Source organism: Myripristis murdjan, chromosome 15 (assembly GCF_902150065.1).
Source record: "Myripristis murdjan chromosome 15, fMyrMur1.1, whole genome shotgun sequence".
Taxonomy (NCBI): domain Eukaryota; kingdom Metazoa; phylum Chordata; class Actinopteri; order Holocentriformes; family Holocentridae; genus Myripristis; species Myripristis murdjan.
The window spans coordinates 17,471,181-17,493,162 of record NC_043994.1 but is presented as its reverse complement, the minus strand read 5'-3'; the positions used below and the strand labels follow the sequence as shown (position 1 = coordinate 17,493,162).

General features: G+C 40.8%; 3 protein-coding genes across 4 annotated transcripts; all 3 read right to left on the bottom strand.

Annotated features, from left to right (window-relative positions):
- Positions 1 to 4,617: 4,617 nt before the first annotated feature.
- Positions 4,618 to 11,711, bottom strand: LOC115372932 (cone cGMP-specific 3',5'-cyclic phosphodiesterase subunit alpha'-like). The gene is made up of 22 exons (XM_030071099.1): positions 11,241 to 11,711; positions 10,588 to 10,740; positions 9,341 to 9,430; positions 9,068 to 9,208; positions 8,809 to 8,883; positions 8,632 to 8,696; positions 8,446 to 8,512; positions 8,283 to 8,330; positions 8,007 to 8,156; positions 7,663 to 7,806; positions 7,477 to 7,542; positions 7,090 to 7,236; positions 6,609 to 6,716; positions 6,397 to 6,506; positions 6,205 to 6,292; positions 5,986 to 6,086; positions 5,721 to 5,828; positions 5,478 to 5,541; positions 5,293 to 5,367; positions 5,098 to 5,181; positions 4,762 to 4,909; positions 4,618 to 4,661 (listed from the first exon to the last, which is right to left on the bottom strand). Exons 1-22 carry the CDS (start codon positions 11,706 to 11,708, stop codon positions 4,618 to 4,620), a joined length of 2,544 nt encoding a protein of 847 aa, XP_029926959.1. The 5' UTR covers positions 11,709 to 11,711.
- A 1,654-nt stretch (positions 11,712 to 13,365) lies between these two features.
- LOC115372713 (free fatty acid receptor 4) lies at positions 13,366 to 15,702 on the bottom strand. Its single transcript, XM_030070806.1, has 3 exons — positions 14,849 to 15,702; positions 14,621 to 14,752; positions 13,366 to 13,985 (listed from the first exon to the last, which is right to left on the bottom strand). Exons 1-3 carry the CDS (start codon positions 15,491 to 15,493, stop codon positions 13,614 to 13,616), a joined length of 1,149 nt encoding a protein of 382 aa, XP_029926666.1. The 5' UTR covers positions 15,494 to 15,702; the 3' UTR covers positions 13,366 to 13,613.
- Positions 15,703 to 16,985: 1,283 nt separating this feature from the next.
- LOC115372684 (centrosomal protein of 55 kDa-like) lies at positions 16,986 to 21,661 on the bottom strand. Of its 2 annotated transcripts, none has more exons than XM_030070764.1 (9): positions 21,582 to 21,661; positions 20,150 to 20,391; positions 19,651 to 19,707; positions 19,187 to 19,337; positions 18,507 to 18,633; positions 18,199 to 18,391; positions 18,013 to 18,084; positions 17,575 to 17,697; positions 16,986 to 17,404 (listed from the first exon to the last, which is right to left on the bottom strand). In XM_030070764.1, exons 2-9 carry the CDS (start codon positions 20,342 to 20,344, stop codon positions 17,195 to 17,197), a joined length of 1,128 nt encoding a protein of 375 aa, XP_029926624.1. In that variant the 5' UTR covers positions 20,345 to 20,391; positions 21,582 to 21,661; the 3' UTR covers positions 16,986 to 17,194. The 2 variants fall into 2 exon arrangements, with proteins under 2 accessions (XP_029926624.1, XP_029926623.1); XM_030070763.1 differs by lacking the exon at positions 21,582 to 21,661 and adding an exon at positions 21,231 to 21,369.
- Positions 21,662 to 21,982: the final 321 nt, after the last annotated feature.

Here is a 21,982-nt window from a genome sequence, read left to right as displayed (position 1 = left end):
CCGGACATGACTATGTGCAGCTGAGCTACCCAGGATCCTCTGGGAGCTCTAAAGGTCCTGACCATCTAATTTCTGGATTCCCCAGAGCGCTGAGATTAATATGTTTATTCACTGTGCTTGGCAGGCCTGCTTCAGACAATTCTGGGAAGAGATGTGTGCAAGGGTCTTTAAAAGCCCCATGAATAAAGACGTGCTGCTCTGTTCCTCCAATCTCTCTGTCCCTGATGTGATTACGGCATTTGGTATCCAATGTCTGTTTGCAGTGATAATGCAGTTTAGCCTGTAAAATGAAAGTATGGCATTCAGGACAGTAGTTCACGATCTGTGAGCTGTTCCATGGCATGCTGATGACTGTTTAAGAGGGAGGAGAGGATGGAATAATACTATTATCATGGAAAAACGCACTCTTAAAGGAAGCTACTTATTCCTGAAAGGAAACTGAGGGAGGGGAAATACAGACATAGAGAAGGTGGAATGGAATGAAATTCATAAATGTATAATATACTCTATTTTTTACACACAGCTACTGGACTAAATGGAGAACACTGGATATTATTGTTGTACTGCAAGTTTAATGGATCGTGTCTGCGCTCTATAAATGCCATCATTCATCACCAGAATAAAACACACACTGTCCAGAAAGTATTTTTCCACAGCAATATTCACAGCTATTGATAAGACAGAGAGTCTGGTGTTGTCCTCCTCGTGTGATTATATTGCCCTTTCATGAACTTTTTTGGAGCATGTCTAATTTTTTTTTTTTTTTTTTGAATTGCTCTTGCTTCTTTCCTTCCCCTCTGTTAATAACTGCCATATCTGAATAATGATGTCTTCAATCTGTGGCCAGAAAGGACAAGAGCTGAAAATAAAAGCATTTCCTCTCAAAAATCCACTCTACATGTGATTCTGATACAGCTTTGAAAGTGTGTAATTGTTTGAAATTGAAGTAGACTTGCTGTAAAAGAGAAAGCGTTATCAGTTAGCTTTCCCTGGCTAAATAAAGGTTAAACTATACTGTATCTGTATCTTTAGATATTGATTGATTGATTGACTGATTGATTTTGTGGGGAACAGGCACTTTCACAGCACAGTCAGGATGGCTCCACAGAGAGGCAGACCTCCCCACTAGAGGGAAGTGTAGATCCAAGGTTTAGCCTCGACAGAAGTTCATTCACCTGGATGTTCTCAGTTCTCCATCATAATTCTCTTTGCAGTTCAGTTGGAATGAGTTTCCATTTTCTAATCACGCCAAGCATTCTGCTTTTCAAAATTCAAATGATTCCTTTTTATATAAAGTATATTATCTAATGTTAAACAAAAGAGCTCTATTTCTTCCTCTGTTCCTCCTCTTTTCATTAGTTAAAACATTTACACATTTATAAAACACAACTCATCATTATTATCATCATCATTATCATCACCGCCACCATGATCATAATCATCACATTTTTCTAAACTGGAGATCAGAGGGAGGTGAGTGTTTTTAAACTGATACACAACAGAAATGACCACCGCTCTCACTTCAAGCACCTCCTCCCACCAGTGAGAGCAACACACTGAGTGGACAGTGGACTCGGCCGTGGCGTTGTTTGGGTGTTTGACCTCTGGACAGCGATGCTGTCTCAACGTGTCCTGTCAGCCTACAAAGCTGGCTTACCTCCTGTGACGCGGCAGCTGGGCTTTTGTAACTGAAACACTCTGCTTCCTGTATGAACTATGAAGTTGACACGCCACCTGTCAACCCTAATCTGCAGCTTGGCTCAATCATAGCTTAGCCTAACAAGGGGGACCTTCCCTCTCTCTCTCTCTCTCTCTCTCTCTCTCTCTCTCTCTCTCCCTCTCTCTCCCTCCAAACTAGGTTTCTTTGCAGCCAAACAGTTAGATCTGGCAGTAAAAATGAAAACATCCCCTGAATTGTAACTATGAAAACTGAAAGAGAAACCCAGGCAACTCAATCAAGCAATCATTGTGAGTTAGCAAATTAAAACAGTAAAAATGAAATTACTGGGGATTCAGTGTAAATTCACAGTATTTCAGTATTTCATTTTGTGTTATAATGACAGTGCAAAAATCCTGCTGATCGCTGAACTGCATGAATCTTGCGTTCCCTTTGCAGTGCCTTTATATTGTAATGGTAATTTCACACTTTCAGTTAAAATAAAGGATGTTTCTGTTACTTTCATCTTTGCACTCTTTACTATCTTGGCAGTCCAGGAATTCAAAATCATTTTAGTCTTACACTCAAAAGTTGCTCAGGTTATAAAAGCATTAGCAAACTAATTCTAAAGTAATGTATAAATGTACGACAGTGTATGACATTAGTTTGGAATGCTGAGAATTGTTGAAATCACAGAAAATGACCTGTTTTCAACATTATATTTAGATGATTTTTGCAGTGCTGATTAATTGCCACAACCATGTCAGTATCATATGTGCCTTCCCATTCAGCTGCAGGGCTACAGACACAACAGGCAGCGAGAAGGCAGTGGTAGGATGCATTGGCATGTATGAGATCCTCTGAGGATATTCTCCTGTGAGGCACCACAACAAGCTGAGGTCATACAACATGCCGTAGCACATGGCTAGTGACACACTCAACACTATATAGAGAGGCAGAGAGCCATATAGCAAGAAATAAAAAAATGTGAAAGGCCACTTGCAATAGTATTTTCTTCAAAGACTCATGCTGTAGACAGTGTATTTGTAATTTCTGAGATTTAATTTAATGTATGAATGTAGACATTTAGGTCAGGGTTCAGCAGGTGTAATGAGATGGAGCAGGGCTAATGAGCTAAAGGAGTAAGGTGTGGCTATGGAAGGGTGGGATGTATAGGAAGAAAAATTGGGCGTTTGAGCTCAATATTGAAAAATATGAAATCGAACCATAGACACAGTCTACATAGTTATCTTTAAAAACATGTCTTGGCCATTTGTAGCCATTGTATTCATAAAGTAAACATCAGCAGTTTGAAAAGGGAAACTACTTCCCACACAGTTCCCCCATAAGCCTGTTAACCAGCTGATTAAAAGGTGATGTATGGTCAGCACCACTCTCTTAAAAGAGGCCGTTCTTAACTGGCTCCCCACACTGTATAATATGTATCAGAAAATCTTGATCTAGCTCTAATTAATTTCCAGTTAATGATTCCAACGCAACTGATACAGCACTTTCATTTCAACCATACTGGAGCTTGAATATGCACACTGAATACTTTCACTTAATGCCAAACCTATATAATTATAACCGTCTTTGTTCCAGGTGTCAGAATAAACAGTATGCCTTTAAATGCACAGAGAAACATGCTTTGAAAATAAACTTTATTTGCTTTTTTGATGCTTCGTACAACATGTTACTAATGCAAACATAGTCATAGGTACTGAAAGCTAAACACGTGTGGCAGTGTCAAACTTGATTACAAAGGATGCATCCACCAAGATGTGCTTATGTTAAAACAGCTGCATAGAGTGGAGTATAATAAAATATTACATTGTCCCTGTATGTACAACCCTAGTCACAAGGAAGATATTTCTCCTTATTTCTTATGAGGAATTCTGTGAGACGAGGTTTGGACAGTTCAAACTTTATGTCAAGAAAACAAAAAAATATTAATATTTTGTTTCATGCTTAACCAAGTCTTATCATCTGTGCAGAGTGGTGTGTTACTCAGCCAGCTGCACAGCGTTTGCTCTCACCCGCCTGTCAATCATGTGCCACATGTGCTGGGAGGGGACACGCACTCCTGACTTCAGAGCAGGACAGCAGTATTTTTACTTTATGTAAGCAGGGGACTTAAAAGGGAAAGCCTCTGGGCTCCAACTGGCTTATTACCAAATCCAATTCAGTCAAATCTTCTTACATCTCTCACCCCTTTGCCAGGGACATATGTTTGAAATTTTGTATGCACTACTTGCAAATAAGAAAAAGAGTCAGAGAGCCAGTATAGTTATATTCCTTGACTGAGCATAAAAAAATCTCATTGACAAATACTGATTTAATCGAGGAAAATATTTATTCTATCCATTATATCACTGTGATTTTAAATGAGTATAACCGGCAATATTTATGATTGCTTTTTTAAACCCGGCTCTTTCTATACAAGATCAGAACAACATAATATTCATATTCCAAAAATGTTCTGATTTTTCACAATCCCTCCTGCATCAAATACTCTATTAACATCTCAATTTTAAAGCCATGATGCCCAAATCCAGTCAAAGCTAATTAAATAACATTATAGTATATTAAATATAAATAATGTTACAGATATATAGTCCTCTTAATGGGTGAAAGTTTAATTGTGAGCATTTCTTTATTTACAAACACTATATACAAGGATAATGCTAAATAACAGTGTTTATATTATGTATGTACTTAAGACTTACTTTTAATTCAAACTGTTGTCTCTGTCAGGAGTTAGAGGAACTAAACACTTACTGTAAGTATACAAAAATAATCATTTAGAGATTTTGCAAATTAGCAAAATGTGTTGTGGAAAAGACACATCAATGGGATGGCTAAATGCTTCCACGCTCCCTGCAATTCTTTCTCTCATGCATAAAAACACACGATACAAATACAAATCCAGGCAAACATTCGTAAATGCTTCAGTGGCAGGTCTAGGAGATGACACACGTCTTCGACTTCCCGCCTTCTTCAGCTGCTGAGAGAGAAACAAACAAAAAAGGCAGTGAGAGAGGGAAGACAATGCCAGTGTTGCAAGAGCTGGAGACATGTGGCGCGACAGTGAATTTCAGACTCACCTTGGCCTCCTCCTTCCAGCCTTTTCTTCTCCTCTTCAATAGCCTTCATCTTGGCCTCATGGACATCTGCCAGGGCTTTCCACTCTGTCCTGTTGTTGTTCAGGCCATCCCACATGGGTTTGATCTCTTCGTGGAACTTCGAAAACTCCTGCGAACATGCAGCAGGTAAACACAAGGGCACAGGTATGTATGTGAACCGAGATGCAGAGACACAATCACACACAAGCAGACATGTGCAGACAAAGAGGGATGGAGGGAGAGCAAGAGATAGGGACTGTGTGAGAGGTTTCATTGGAAATTTTAAAAAGGATTAAAAACAAAAAAATCTAGGCCCACCTTGTACACAAAGGAGCACACAAAATCAATGAAGCCACACTGCATCTTGGGTAGCTCATCAGCATGGTTTCTGTCCATCATAGGCTGAGAAAGGAGTGGGAAATGATTATTTCTTTGATGTTAAAAGGAACTGTAGAGAGCACAACACATACTGTACAGGCACCATATAAAAATAATCATTTTGTAAGTTCTTACAATAGGTTGCTGGTCAAGAACCGTCCTTTCTAGGTCTCCCTGCTCCCAAAATTCTGCTGCCACCATCAGAGCGACCTAGAATCAAGAGAACCATTGGAACTTTGAGAACTAGAAGAGTTTGATGGTTTGTGTTGATGGATGCAAGAGGGTGGAAAATGATGGGGCATACTGAGAACTGTGCAGACCTTGCTCTGAACCTCCCACGGCTTAGTAATGGCTGACAGGTCACATGCTGTCATCATCATTGCCCTGTTGAAGATGAAACACCGGCAGTGACATTTTGAATGAGAGACACTGCAGCAGCATGCAATGGCACATAATGAATCCCTTAATTGGGCACAGATATCCTTGAGAGGCCCGGTGAAAAATGGTCAGGTGATGTTATTTCAGTGGCTGTGTCTTGGTGTGTTTGTGAGTTATATATTTACATGATAATTTCCTTTCGGGTTGCATTGTTAGAGACGAAGCCAAGTCTTTCCTTCTCGTCCGGAATTGTCCCTACAGCTTCCACAATTTTCTGGAACATTGTTCTCTTCCTGAAAGACAAGGCAAAGGGAAGTAAAGAGTGCTGGTTCTTTAGTCTCTCCAAAGGTCTTTGAGGATGTTTAATAGACATCAAATAAGTTACACAAAATGCGGGACAGATCTTACTCATATGTACTTTAAAGGAACACCTTTGCTGACATTTCTTACTTGAAATAGAGAGCCAGATCAGTGGCAATTATGCAAACTTCAAATAGATGCTGCACAGTCTCAAACTGACGTTTCTGAAGGTTTTGGAAGATATTCAGTTCCTGTGGATGACAGTGCAATGATGCTAAAGGTTATATATCAGTTTGCAAACAGCCTTGAGTGTCTGTTTCAAATCACAACCAAACATTAATGCACATGTTGAAGCTAATGCAGACGCACCTCATCCGACATCAGTGTCTTACTGAACTCAAGATGATGCCGCTCCATAACTGAAGAGCTGTGGAGCTTTGCCAGTGGAGATGCACTCCTACAAGAAAGACATAGCCAAGGCAAGTTCTGCCTCAGAATTACTATTTCTCCCACAACATACAGGCATTGATTTCATTTGAAAATGGCCAGTTAGACTCTTACTTTGTCTGGTAGAGATTGTTAGTTCCTCTGTGGTCAATATCATGGCAGAATCCTGCAGCAACCATGGCAAAGGCCTCAAGATCAGAGTAGTACTTCTTCAGATTACCTGTCTGTTGAGAAGAATGCTTTGTTAAACATATTTTGCTCAAGCCCTGCACAAACAAGAGCAAATATACAAATACCAACAGGACCCAAGGAGAAATCTGACACACCATCAATAGTGTGAACATGGTTTGGCCAACATTGAAGCCATGTCTCCAGTTGTGGTAGGTGATGGCACGGTATCCTTTGCGAACAGTGTACATCCACCTTGTCAGGACCTGCATGACAGAAATGACAGAAATGACATAACAAAATACCAAGGCACTCATATCAGCCAGTGTAATGTTCATCATTACCCTGATGTGCAAAGGTGCATCATTACATTCAGAACTTGTGTAAATCCTGCTGTACGTGCAAACAAAAATAGCAGTGTAAGAGCTGATATGGTGAATAGGGGTACAACTGTAAGGTCAGTGCAACCTTGACAACAGCACTTCTTGCAAAATGGTAACCTTTTGCACTCACCCGACTTACAATGCACAAAAAACTCTATCTGCTAGTCTGTTCAGTATATTACAGGTAGTGTGCTGCCCATACAAGACAGGGCGATGTATAAGGAATAGGCAGGGAGGGTTCCTAACTATACTGTACCTCAGCTGGGACTTTGAACTTCTCCACCACCCCCAGGTCAAAGAAGCAGCGGATACCACACTTGATGAGCTCAAATTCGGACAAGGGGAAGTCGCTGAAGCGGAACTCCAGCAGCTCCACCTTTTTAGTCTCAGGGATGTTGGCCCTCTGCATGTTGGAAACAAAGTCCAAACAGTCAGGATAGCCTCATTGAGTACGGGATTTCTACTTAAAAACGTAATCCTTTTTTGCAAAATATCCTCATGTCTTTGCTCATAAGGTGGAACAGTGATTATTGCTCATTATTCTGAGCTACCAAAAGTCTAAATATCATTAATACCCATCCAGGTAGCAGCGATACTGGAAAGGAATTAGGCTTGTGGCATCACTGAGGAAGCATCATCTTACCAAAAGTTTGTACATCTCCTTCTGGTCACAGTCCTCTGGAGCGCTGCCAAGCTTCTCTTCAGTGTTCTGTAGGGGTAGCACAGGCTTCATTTATAATTTATAAGGAGTTACAGTGTACAGTACAGCGAGTACAGGTACAGTTTTCAATTCTGTTTGGAATTACGTGAATGGACTGGTAGGGCTTACGAGAATGCTCTGGATTTCACTTGGTGTGGCCCTGGCCTGGTACATGAGCATCTCCTGGGCCACGTCTTTCCTCCACTCTGTCCTGTTCAGTTTGTCGTATGTGTCACAGTTCAGTGTGGACCAGCCGAGGAACTGGGTCAGAGCCTGGTGACATGGGAAAAAACCCAAAACAATGCATTGATCAACTTTAGGTAAATAATTTAATCTGTTGTCCTAGTTCTACCACAGTGGTTTCCTGTAAGACGTTATTTATCATTGCAATAATGCTTTTCAAATAAAAAAAAATATCAGTTTGTAATTTGAGTAATGTTGGCAAATGTAAAATTAAACCACAAAGTTCATACTTCTGTAATTTGTTCATCATTCTCGTCAAATGGTTTGCCATCTTTCCTGTTAAAGAAGGTGGCAATTCCAACTATTTCTTCCTTTTTGTTGACAATAGGGAGGGAGAGGACATTCTTTATCATCCATCCAGTCTCATCCACTGCTTCTTTCTGCATTCAACATCAAAACACAATAAATTAAACATCAAAATTATTACAGACATCAATAAAAATGTCAGCTACAAGACAAAGTCAATCTTGTGCCAAGCAGTCAGACGTCACTGGAGAGTATCTCACCTGAAATGCGAAATAATCATCTGCTGGAGCATTCATCATGTTGCAGATCTGGGAAAAAAAGAATCAGGTGTTACACATGTTCATAGAGCAGTGTAGACTAAAGTTACACAATATTCAGCAGCACATCATTCATATAAATTTTGGACAAAAAGGTGCAACATACAAATCCATTCTCAGCCACATATGTTGGTAGTCCACTGACCAGGGCCCAGTGGTCAGCTGGAGGGCCACTGTAAGTGCAGAGAGGAGTGGGTTACTGCACATCTAGCAACAGACTGGCATTAAAATGCATTAAACGTGCAAAAAAGCTGCCATTCTGTCATTCAGTCACTCTGAATTGATTACTTACGGGATAACTTTAATCTCCTCTTTGTCTTCCAACAAGTAATCAATAATCTTGTAGAAGTTGACCTCCTGAATGGAACCACATAACAAAGTGGATCAACATTTTAAATGTTGACACATTAGTGTATCTTGTATTAGAGTGGCAATAATACTACAATAACAATCCCAGCATAGGGCTTACTCTGCCATCAGGTGTCTTAGGGCCCTTGTATGGCTCCTGTTCTCCTAGTTTGATTGGCCACTCATCGAAGAACTCCTGGTAAATAAAGGGTCAGACAATACATGATTGCTGCAAATGCACAGGTGCTGCAGCACATGCAGCTGTAGACATACAGTCTTTCAGTCTAATTAAAATAGTAATAAATCTGGGTAAAGCAACTTGTGAAATCTGCATGGTTAGTACTGTGCTTTAAAATTTTCTCTGATTTGCTGAAACACACCTTTTCCTTGGTCATGTCCAGGAGTCCCACAGAGTATCTCTCACACTTGAGATACGTCCTCACTGTGTACAAAGCCTTGTGAAACTGTCTTTCAATATCCGTCAACTCCTCAAACACTTTGCTGGCTGACCACAGCAAAACCTACGGTGAAGAAAATAATGACGGCTTATGGATTCTTTTTGTTTTTCTTTTTGGTGTTGTAGGAAAACATATCTGAAGAAATGACGAAGAAACCAGACCTGAGAAGTGAACTTTATTATTGTGTATTTTTACCTGGCTTCTCCTGGACTCAACATCCCACATGTAAGCAGTGTGATCCTGGATAGCAATCACTGCGGCAAAGTTCACATATTTATTGAAGAGCTGGAGAAAATGAAGAAAAAAGCATATTGTTTTAATAAACATGATCTTATGAGTAGATTCAATATTCTCAATTCAATTCAATTTTATTTATTTATATAGCCCAGAATCACAAATTACAAATTTGTCGCAAAGGGCTTTACAGGAAATACAACACCCTCTGTCCTTAAACCCTCACATCGGATGAGGAACAACTCCCAAAAAAAAAAAAAAAAAAAAACCTTTAATAGGGAGAAAAATAGGAAGAAACCTCAGGGGAGCAACAGAAAGAGGGATCCCTCCCCGTCCTGGGGAGGGATCCCTCAAATGACATTTTGTGGAACAAATGTTTCTGGAAACACTTCATAGTCAGATGGATGATTCCTAGAGGCAGCGTCATACTGAGGCCTTAAAAAAAAAAAAAGAAAGAAAAATGGCTGGCTTTCCCCTATCTAACTGGATTATGAGTTGAACTGTCATAACAATGACCCAAATTTCTAAGCCTTTAAATATCTAGGTCAGAGACAGGAAGTTGGTGGGATAAAATTGGCCATTTCACTTTGCAGGTGAAGATAAGATAAGTATGTGACCCCCATAAGGGCTCTGTCTACTTCCTTGACTACATGAGTAATCCTGTAACCTTGATAAGGACTATTGCAGCCAAACATGCTGGTTTTGAAATTAAAGGCTTGCCAGGTTTTTCAAGACTAGCTGAATTCTTCCTGTCTTTCTGTCTTTCTTTCTTTCTTTCTTTCTTTCTTTTCTCTATCCATGCACCATCAAGGAGCTGTCAAGGTTGGGACACATTTTCACTTGCTAACTGCAGAAGATCATTCAGCCTCCCGCTGCATCAGAGAGCGATTCAAATAGAGCTGAGGCCCTCAACATGTAAATGTAAGAGAGAGCCCTGTTTCAGAACATGACATCAATAAGCATATTTATCGTTGACTGTGCATGTATTTCTACAACCCTAATGAGGACTACTGCAGCCAAAATGTGGATTTTAATATTAATGTTTTCGTCCAGTGTCCGATGCACTCACACCTGCAATATTACATACTATTCATAGTTACAGTTTCTCAGTCCAGTCCTGCACTTGACTGAGTCATTTTGGCAGATACAATGGATAGAGTGAGAAACTATGCGAACCCAGCATAAAAAGGAACACCCTGCCCACTCACCTCCTGATCACTCTTTGAGAATTCATTAGCACCTTGCTTGTTGAGTGCCATGACAACACCGACGGGCTCTTTTCCACACATAATGGGAGCAGTAATCATGCATTTGGTGGTATATTTGGTCTGCTTATCCACAAAGTCACTGAAATGAGAGTCCTGAAAATAGCAGAGAAAAAACACAAGGGAATGGTTAAAGTTTGTGTCAAAATACTAACCACAAAGATTAATCAGACTCTTTGCAGTCATAGTTATACAATGCGAATTCTGGTACAAACATAATGATAATGGGATATAATGTTCTGAATCATGAAAATATGTGATCCTTTGTTTATCAGTCCTGCATACTTCATTCATCAATAGGCATGCCGTTGGCTGCACTGTACTGTATCTCTCCAGTGATGACAATCATTGTTTGTGGATTTTACTGATACACAGAATTGCAAGATCTACATTCAATCAAATGCATGATCTCTAAGTTCAATTACAGCAATGGATACAAGTTGGCCTTAGTACAACTCCACATGTACTTTTTCTTTGTCTATATACTGCAATTGATTTTCTTCTGAAATATAACTATCATGCTACATGTTTTCTTGATTCATTTCTAACACTTGAAGTTGATCATCTATTCCAGTTGTGCATGAACCTTAGCTCACCTTCTTCACATCAGGGATATTTTGAGGCTTCTTGGAGTGTGCCGTCCATCCAACAATACCCATGTCAGTGGGAAAGACAATCTCTACATTGGGGTTCACTAGATTTTTCTCAAACGGACTGGTGGATGTCACATCAAAGAGGAGGGTGGCCAGCTCAGGAGAGCCATTTCTGGACCTGTAGGCAAAGTAGCTGCAACGGTCAGCCTGGATCAGTAGAGAAATCCTCTGCAGAACTTTATGCATTCCTTTTTCCATTGGGTTGCTGCCTTGCATCTCCTTGATGAGCTCAAACATGAACTCGGCCTCCTGGATGGTAGTGACATCCTTGTAAGAAGCTGGGTCCTTCACCTGGACCTGGTTATTGAAAGCAGCAGTGATCACATCTGCCTTGACTTTCTTCTCGTAGTACTCCTTTGCAAACTGCGGGTTGTTGTCAAGAAACTTCTCAACACTGTCTTTGTCTGCCATTTTGCCCAAGTTTGTATGAATGATCCCCTCTCTAGCTGCTCAGGAATGCACCCCTCCAAGGGTACAGTTGGACGGAGGAACAGCAGAGCAGTGAAAGTGGTAGCCGTGTGATATGATGGTGGAGATTCTACTGAAGCATCTCCCGATCCCCTCAGTGCACACAGGACCAAAGCCTCAGCTCCAACCTACTCCCCAGTAACAGAAGGCAGTGAGTGGCTTACTGAGTAAGGGGATCCCAGGGGGCACTAATGACTGTGACGCAAGAGTCATAAAGCCCCTGAGCTTTCTTAACTTGTAAATCCAGCCGGTTGTCATTTTAGAGAGGCCAATCCCATCACAGGTAATGATGGCTGCGTTATGGTAGTTATGACCTGCTCTGGGGTTAAGGGCAAGAAGTCAACACTGCACTTACAACTGGGATTTCCTGAAGCTATGTATAATAACCTGTTAACACACTGAACATGTACATATGCAATATATATTGCTTTGGCAAAGTAATATTTGCAATACTATTAACACATGTGGTGTTTAAAAGTGACAAATAAAAACTCTGCATGAAATTAGGAGGATAAGGATAATACCATATTAATACCAGATTAATAGCAGGCAAAGAAGGTCAGAAGAGCCATAGGCTGCATAATAAAAGCTGTGTTTAAGTGCCTTATTGAGTCTGAGAGGCTTTGTATGAAGATGAGCAACCTGATCAGGTAGAACAGTGGGCCTAAAGAAGCCCTCCAACAACTGAAGTAAAATTAAATTCGAGGGAATTTAAGAGGCAGGAGGGCCACACAGACAAGCATGCTTGATAAGCATGTGTTCAGCATCAGTAATATGTTGTTGCATCTCCACATAAAAAATGAAAAGACAGTGGCACACAGGACAACCACAGGGGCAATCTAATGAGATAGTGACACTGGACCACCTGATGTGGCCACACTGCAGTTGGACAGAAGGACAACTCAGCGTGTAAACTGGCAGGCTCCAATACTCCAATATTGTGGTCTAATTTTAGTTTTGATATAAAGACACTGCTCCAGAAAGAGACGCATGTATATGTCACATGTTTGGCCTTGCTGGGCTACTGCCTGTGTCAGTTGGATGGCAGCTACATATATCCATGGACAAGAGCAAATAGGATTGTTAATCGCTGCTTGGGGTTTAATTCCTCTTGTTGGCAAGCAGTCTGCCATTTGTCGCTAAAATCTGATTACTCAGTCAGGAGAGATAAAGATGCTCTTCCATGACAGATGGACAACATAAAAGAATATTCCCTCCATAACAGCTTTGAGCTGCATCACACTGCCACTAGTTATATGAGAGGCCTTATCCACTATATTAAGTAAATGGGATTTTGTATTTAAGAAAAAAAAAAAAAAAATCATCATTTCAGATCATTTTCTGTAACACCTGATTTCCTGTTCACAGGAGTAAAAACATTATTCCCCAATGTGCATGGATGAATTATTGTAAGTTTAGTGATTATCAATCAGCATATAAGTGAATTGTTTTACCACAACAGGTACTGCACACAAGGTTGATTATTTTGCATTGCAGAATGCATTTTTATTGGGAGAAAATCAAATACTGAACATCACAAAACAGTGGAACATTTTGGTGTTAAGTGTCTGCATTTGGAACAGAGGTTCCAAATGCAGACACTTATAAGATTTACACATTTATAAGATTAAATACTTTACCGGGAGTAAAGAAAAATGATACAAGTAAGGAAACCAAACAGGGCAGGCAAGGCAGAGATCAGGTGAACCAGCGGCTCAGACAGAAAAACCAGGCACAGATCAGAAAAGGCAAGATTGAAAAGTCATATGGATTATTCCTTTGCACGGATTGGGGTAGCACAACAGCTTGGAGGAACAAAGACTGTGGTTGACAGTACATCTGTTTCTCTTATGTGCGACCATTGGCACGGGGCACTTGCTTCAGCGGTGCCACCACAGTGCCACAACAGAGCCTGCGCCAGCCGTTCTTGAACTGGCAGACAGAGTAGAGGATGGGATTGAGGGCTGAGTTTGCCAGGGTGAATGTTACCACCCAGAAGAACATGGTAGAGGAGATGAACAGGTGATCATGGAAGTTCCTGGCGAGGATGAGGAAGGTGAGGATGAAAATGGGGCTCCACATGATTAGGAAAGAGAGCATGAGGACTAACAGTGTGCGGAAGAGCTTGATGTCTTGGCGGGAGACTAAATACTCAGGAGACTCTCCTAGTGTGGAAGGACTGTCGCTGGCCCAGAGCCTTCTCCTACAGGTTTTAGTAATCTGGAAGGTCAGAGAAGAGGAAAGGTGGTTAGCATTAATGTTATCACCTTTTTAGTTACTATGCATTAATCATGCATAATATGAGCACTTCACATTGTGACATTATGTGATGGGGACAAAAGAGACAGACCTCATATGCCTAATGGATTTATATATGGAGCAGAAAGTCCTTTTTGTTTCTCTTTAGCATGTCTTCAGTCTTCATCATTTTTTCCTGAGCTGACTTCTCAACACAAGTAAATGATTCCCCATTGTCTGCAGTGTTTAACATCCAGTCTTTGCACATTAAATGCAATATTTACAGATGATTGTGTAAAGCTGGTAGCACACACACACACACACACACACACACACACACACACACACACACACACACACAACTACTATTCTCAGCTTCAGTATTCAATAGAGCACACATACCAACCTTTGTTCTACCAGTGATCTGGAAGTGATTACTATTGCCCAAGCGACAGAGAAAAATGTCAGTATCAGTACATGTACAAGCATCAGCTGGCATTGTTTAAATAAATGAGCTGTTTCTTTGTGCCAACTGGAAAAATAAGACTGTCCTATGACCTGTCCCCTCCTTGTCTAATAGGTTATGAAATCTTTGTCAAACACACCAGTAATCCCACCTGTAATATTTTGCTGTAGCTGACCACAATGATGAGTCCTGGCAGAACGAAGCACAAGGCAGTAAAGGCCACATTCCACACAATTTCCCCAGTTGCATCAGGCCACTTAAGAGTACAGATATGTAAATTTCCCTGTGGAAGAGTGGAACATATGATATTTTAGTGGTAAATACACCAACTGCTTGTCTACTCAACTCCGTCATTTTTACCCATCCACCTATAATATACCTGTCCAGGGAACTCCACTTCCACCACAGTGAAGAACAGACTGAGGGGGATGGAGGTGAGCGCAGAAAAAGCCCAGATGAAGGTGACAGTGGCACACACAATCCTGAGATTGAAAGTGGGGACGGTCTGAAGCCGAAGAATAGCTTGAACCCTTTCCACACTGATGGAGGCCAGGGTGGTGATGGTGACACAGCCACTCATGCAGATGACATACAGCACAGTGTGACAGGCTGTATATCCAAGCTTCCAGGACACAGTCCATCTCACCGCCACAATCAGCGGGATCATGCTGACAAAAAGCAGGTCGGCCACAAAGAGGTTGAGGGTCAGGACTGTCTTGTTTGCCAGCGGTCTGCGTTCCCAGGTTACTAGGGCTGCAGCTCCTGCATTTGCTGCCACGGAGACCAGGAAGACAGCGGTGATAGCCAGGCTCTCCACAATAGTGGTGGCAACATGATCTGAGTGGCGCAGCTCCGAAAAGAAGGAAAAGTAAGAGAAATTTCTCAAGTGGAGGTGAGTGTGAGGGTAATCATCCATAAAGCCTACAGGGGTCTTAGATCTAAGATACCCACTGAATTTACTGCTGACTACTGCCAAATTGCAGGATGCCTTCTGGGAAGAAAATGTAGGGGGAAATAAATCCATACAGTATAATGATGTACAGGGAAGAAAGACAAGGGAGGGGCGGTGCACTAGCCTTTTTAGTGCTGTGTTTGCTCCAGCTGCTGCCTCAGTGGATAACAGCTCAGAGAAGACAGCTTTATTACACCATGACAGCAAGTGGGAAAAAGGCAGGGAGGTAAAACAGTGATGTGTGTGTGTGTGTGTCTTTTTTACTAGTGTACTTAAACTTAATTTTGTTCTGTACTACTGAGACATGACCTCCCAACCAAAAAAAAAAAAAAAAAAAAAAAAAAAAACTACTACTAATAGTCATTTTTGGCATTATTTCAACAGTGTGAAATACATGTAACTGTGGCTATTAAGGAAGAGATTCTTTGCTAAACGGCACATTTAGCAAAGTGTATGAGGTTGGCCTCATACACTGATGCAGGTAAATTCATTAGACATTATTAGACTTGGATATTTCTCTACATTTAATCACACCAAATAACTTTTGTATTGTGACAAAATCTCTGTGAGTAAATCCCTCTAAACATTAATTAATGTAGAAGGTGAGCAATGATGCTGTGTAACTCACACATTGGCTCTGGTGATCCAATTAGTTAGACACCACTTTTATTTAACTTCTACATTAAGCTGGGAATCAGATTATCAGGTTCACTCACTACCAGTAACTGATCAGATGCTGCTTTTAGGACAGACATTTGACTTTGTTCATAACCTGCAGTGAAATGTTGAAAAATGTTTGGGAGGAAAAGGGAGTCATCTAACAATGCAAAACTCATAGTCAGAACTTGTTCAGACCAAGCAGCCTAAATGTTAGTGACATGTTTGCTTTTTATTTTGGTGTTTCACAACTTTGCAAATGCTAAATTATAACTACTGACATACTACAGCAGTTTGTCAATAAAAATCCTACTGTCTCCTACAGTATTTAGAGCAGGTCTGCTGTTGATTTAACAGACGGCCGCAGGAGAAACACCCTCTGTCTGCCTCTCAGACAGGCTAAGCTCATATCCTAACTTTCCATGAAGACGTTCTTATATGAAAAGTTCCTGGTAAGTTAAGAAGTGCCTAAACCATATTATCATCTTTTTCTAATGCTGTTAGCCTCCAGGTTAACCCTCGGTTTTACGTTCCCCTTCACAGGCTGCAGTTGCTGCAGAGGCCTGACTCCTCATATTGTCAGCGAGCAATACTAATCCACTGCCTTAAATAGTATGGGACAGGGATTAAGTTACACAATCTGTTTTGAGCTATTGATCTGGTTTGAACAGTGTGAGACCTGGATGGTGGACAAGCACCTATAGCAGCATTCAGACATGACCTCCAAAAGAACAGTTTATCTGAAAATTGTAGCAACATAAAACCTGCCGCCATTAAAAATAAAATAAAAATAATAATGATGCTAATAATATTACCACTAAAAATACACAGTGCCTGACAAAACCACTAACATGTAAGTCTAATACTTTTAGCAATCAGGTGACTAATGAAAACTTTGTTCCTGAAATCAACATTTTATTTTAAATGTAACACAACCCCAGTTACACTGCAGTGCTTATGAACATACCTCTGAGATGAACGAGAAATGTTTTGAACATGTTGGTTCTTATATTAATGACAAAATAAAGAACATAGAAACTAACCGGTAATATCAGTATCAGTAAAAGCTAATCCATTTAACAGAAAAGTTGTAGAATTGAACTGCCTGGACTCTCCTCATTCTCCACACTCCTCTAGGTGGGCCAGCAGCTCTCTGTATCTGCTGCTGGGATACTGCGCCCTGCAGCAGGGACACTCCAGGAAGCTTTCATCCAACAAGCTTTTGCAATGGGAGGATGTCCCGCTGTCTCTGGAAGGCTTGAAGGGAGGGGGTGTGCTGTCCAAACTAACCGCATGCAACCTGGGATCCTGCTGCTGCTGGTCTCTCTAATATGCAAAAAACCGTCCATCACATACAACAACATAAATCAACTGTGTAACTCAATCAGGTTTTTCCACTACTTTCTATATGTATCCAGCAACACTTAAACTCTGTCATCAGTAATGCTGTCACCAATTATAATTAGGTCAATGTCGAATGCTCAATTCATACCTACCTCTGACAAACTTGCCACTTGGTCTCTAGATTCGCGCAGCTTCTTGATCACTTTGTATAAATGCTTTTGCAAATACAAACAATTAAGTCTCTCATCTTCAAGGTCACGAGAAGTTATCTGGATCTAGAATTAACACATTTTCCATTATAATATGTGTATGAAAAGGGGTATTTGGTCTTAATATGAAGGATTACAGCTTTTGTTTGTGTAAGAGCTAATTTTTTTTTTTTAAATTTTTCATTTACATCGAAAGCAAGGAGGCTCAAACTCAAAGAGGAGCAGATTGGCAGACAGGAGCTGTTGATCCCTATCAAACTGACATTAAGTGGATGAACAAGTGGATGTTTTTTTTTTTTTTTTCATTCAATTAAAGTTTTAATTGTGGAACAAGGAACAAGATTTAGAGGATTCATATAAAGCATTGTGTACATGCTGTACCTGATTCTCCAAGACAGCGATCTTTTTCTGGTCCTTGTGATGATTCATCAAAGACTTTTGAAGGAGACTTGCCTTAGAGGAAAGAAAATTCCTAGTTTGGGAGCTTTTGTGAATAAAAACAATGACCTGACAGCGACATTTTCAGTCCCTGCCTAATGAACAAAAACGCACACCACAATGTTTTACCTGCTTTGCAAGCTCAGACGACCTGCGCCTCTCTTTATCTAGACTGTTCTCGAGGTCCTCAACTTTAGCCCTCCACATGTTTTCTTTAGCTCCAGAGTGATGCCTCTCTTCCTGTGCACTTTTGCTGCTGCTCAGCTTCATTGTCCGCAGCTGCAGCTTGAGATCATCCACTTCTCTCTCCTTTTTGTCAAACCTACGATTGATTTGTCATGCAGCTGGCCAGCACTCTAATCTTCCCACACATTCATGAGGATGCCGTTTGTTACTTTTAGCAGCAGACACATTAGTTTTGGGCTGTAATTACTCACCTCCATTGCATCTCACTCAGGTCACAGTGGGCTGTGCTGACCTGCTCCCGGAATGACTCCAGCTCATTCTTGGCTTTAAGCAAGAGTTTGTCATAATGCTCCTGCATCTGGAGTATTTTCTCCCGCTCTGGAATGACAGAAGGACAGTGAAGATGAAACTCAGTAGGGAAACTAGACATGAGGATGAAGAACATGAATTAAGCATTAACTGAACAACAACAATGCATGGCCAAACTGCTGAACTATTACACTAAATATATTAAACTTTGCTTTATTTACATTACAAGTGGAAAACACTTTTCCTCCTTATCCTTTTTGACAAAGCAACCAAACATTTTATTTTATTTAACAGTGCATGAAAGCACTGGGGACAACTGCACTTTTCATTTTGCCAGATAAAAATGAATGGCTTTTAAGTTTGCCTATGTGTGGAGCTTAATGCCTTAATGACTTAAGGGCAAATGTGGACCTTGAGGTTAGACCAGTTCAGACCAGTTATCTACAGCAGACATAATATATATTATGTCAAATGGACTGGGTAATTTGACAAAAATAGAATAGGTGGTGGATACTCCAAAAGGATTTCGATTTCTTGTAAACCGTGTTGTGACAGTTTGTTGTCCCTTGTTAGCAGATGCCCCAGTGTTGTGTGCCCACTGCCCACTGCCACTGTGTCTCACCATCTGAATGGTCATCATTGTGCTGCTGTGAGAGGGCTTGATTGGCTTGGTTCAGATGCTGCTCCAGCCATAACATTCTGGCCAGGACTGCCCTAACATAGGCCTCTCTCTCCTGGTTGTATGCCAGCCACTGCCTGTTCTTCTCCAAGGCCTCGGGGGATTGAATAAGAGAGTGAGGAGCACACAATAGAGAAAATAAGACAGAGAGACAGCCTCACCAGGGGGATGGCTCCACAGTACAAATGCTCAGCAAGAGACATATAACACATCTTCACTTAGAAACACACATGCACACGCACACACGCTCAGCCACACAGACACACATAGTAAGCAGTAAAAAGAAACCAGGGTTATTTAAAACATCATCTAACTGAAAGCTAGATCAACTAAAAAAAGTGTACCCTGATATTACTGAACAAAAATTCGATGTCGAGAACTTTCACAGCAGTGTAGCAAGCACTTACATCTGCCAGGAGACTGTGGAGCCTTTTGGTGGTCTCCTGTTCATGTAAAATGCGGTCCTGAGACAACAGAAAAACACAGTATGAACAACCTAGTTACCCGAGTCTGTCAACTACATTAATGAACAGTATCAGTGACACGTCCAAACAAGGCCCAAAATGAAATTATAGTGGCTCTGAAATGGTCTACTGATATGACCTGTAAGATGACTGCAATTAATGTGAATGCTGTGATGGCCTGATCACATAGCATGCTCTGTATGAGACACTCTTGTTTTTTAAGAAGAATAAAATTCTTCTTCCAAATGTCCTCTGATCAGTGTGAATGGGTGTAACAGATGACTGCCACTTCAAGACAACTGCTGCCATCTAGTGCTATAAACAGTGAAGTTACTAAGGTAGGAGAGGCGCTTAGAAAACATACTCAGTGAGCAATGAGCATCACCATGATTATATGCTACACTTCTGGTTAATACTCCAAAAGAATTAACACTCACTGTACCTGCAGATCTCTAACTACGCTCTCAAGGTACCGACACCTGGTCACGATGACTGCATACTTGTTGACTTCTTCTGTCTGGGGCTGGAGAAGATGGATTTGATCCTCACTCCACTCTTTATCATCAAAGTAGGTCTGCTCTGTGTCTTTCATGTGCAGCTGCTTTTGCAGTGAAGCGGTCTTCTCATTTCTGGCCATCAGCTGCTCAAAGTTCTTTGTCTTATTGTTTCAAGAGAGAAGATGTGCTGCAAACATTGGGAAAAAATGATTGATGGTTTCACACTGATGCCCAGCCACTCTAGAGACAAAACTATTTTATAAATAAAACAGTTGTCATAAGCAACTTCATTACGAGTTATTTTCTACAGTTACACTGGTAGTTGAGGCAATGTTTGGTAAGTAACAGCACACATTATTTCACTGCATAACCTAATTTTACCTCACGTAACTTTTATATTCAGACAATGATGGTAGATGGTAGGTGTTCATCCTAAGATTGCTGATTACCATGTCAGGCTCTGACTCCTTGGCTTAACACGATGACGTCATCTGCCTTACCCATTTTAAACTACAAAACACCTACATGTTAAAAAAAAAAAAAAAAAAAAAAAAAAATCTAGATGGTCCTCACTCAGAATATAAACAGATATTTAGAATTTGCAATATGTAGTCATCAGCGGCCAATTGATGTCATGTTCGTGCATGCACACATTCAGATTCAGATTTTTTTGGCATTTTTCCCTAGTTTGAAATTTAATACATGTTCAGGTTAGGCTAAATGTGTTGTTTGGCAGGATGGGAGCTAAGTACTACGTACAATAGCAGGTTTGCTATACATAAGTAAACTCAGCTGTCTATCAAAGCCCACACGTAGCCATTGTGAGTATTTTGGCAGAAAATGACTAATGTTGGTGTCTGCTGATGAAGGAGGAAAACATAACAAGCTCAGGGCAGCTAACACCAGCACGTAAGCTAGCTAACTACTCATGTTAGCTAGCTTGTTTGTAACCGTTAATCAGTAATTTAGGGATAAATGAATAAAGAGATACAAGTGATAAGTGTGGATTACATGTAAATAACTTACAGTCTGAACCTTCACTTAGCTTTAAGCCACTACACCAGCACCTATGCCTTTTGAACCACTGTGATATATTATTGTTTCTACGAGCCCAAAGACAAAAGTCCGGCTGAACGACAGGGAACCAAACAGTACCAGACATTCTCTGACAGAACTAAACCAAATTGTGATGCCGCCTTCAAGTGCGACTCGTGGAATTTCCTTTTCCCGCTGCATGATCGGTGAATAAACGTCTTGCGCATTCGTGTGCTTTTGTTCGGAAACCACGAAGAAAATATGTGAGCTAAACTTTGTTTCACTCAACACTTTGCTCAGCTTACACGATCTTGCCCACCTTTACAGCAAATCTCTATATACCGTATTCACAGCGTTGTTGGGTTCTCATGCGTCGGGTTGTATTTCCAATATTTCCGACAAACCAAAACATACATAATTACCAGCATCACCATTGGGAGTCGCTACAGTAAAGGAGATCGAGAAGCCCCCGCTAGCCCGCATGGTTGGTGTTTGAATCAGGCTACAGTTTGTTTGACATAATCACTTCAAACAAAAATCACTAGTAGCATAAAGCACGTTGAAAGGTTAAGCAGGCCAGAAAGGCTCACTTTTACAATTTACCTCCATCGGTGTCTTTTGATACCCTCTCAAATCACCTCTCCCGGGGTCCCCTGTTGCATGTCTGTGACTCATGCTGAAGCCAGGCAGCCCTCCGGTATACACTCCTCTTTCTCCTTCACATTTTTTTTGTTTCATTTCGC

Bases quoted from the DNA above. Each gene is read 5' to 3' on its own strand.
- LOC115372932 (XM_030071099.1), bottom strand. From the start codon at position 11,708: ATGGCAGACAAAGACAGTGTTGAGAAGTTTCTTGACAACAACCCGCAG. The intron at 6,717-7,089 runs GTACAGTATAGT...TCTGTCATGCAG, and splicing joins AGTTCAAAGTCCCAGCTGAG to GTCCTGACAAGGTGGATGTA. The intron at 5,829-5,985 runs GTAAGAAATGTC...CTTGTCTTTCAG, and splicing joins GATCTGGCTCTCTATTTCAA to GAAGAGAACAATGTTCCAGA.
- LOC115372713 (XM_030070806.1), bottom strand. From the start codon at position 15,493: ATGGATTTATTTCCCCCTACATTTTCTTCCCAGAAGGCATCCTGCAAT. The intron at 14,753-14,848 runs GTATATTATAGG...ACTCTTCCACAG, and splicing joins AAGTGGAGTTCCCTGGACAG to GGAAATTTACATATCTGTAC. The intron at 13,986-14,620 runs GTGGGATTACTG...CTGACCTTCCAG, and splicing joins GCTACAGCAAAATATTACAG to ATTACTAAAACCTGTAGGAG.
- LOC115372684 (XM_030070764.1), bottom strand. From the start codon at position 20,344: ATGGCCAGAAATGAGAAGACCGCTTCACTGCAAAAGCAGCTGCACATG. The intron at 19,708-20,149 runs GTACAGTGAGTG...CTGTTGTCTCAG, and splicing joins GCGTAGTTAGAGATCTGCAG to GACCGCATTTTACATGAACA. The intron at 17,405-17,574 runs GTAGGTATGAAT...TTTGCATATTAG, and splicing joins AAGTGGCAAGTTTGTCAGAG to AGAGACCAGCAGCAGCAGGA.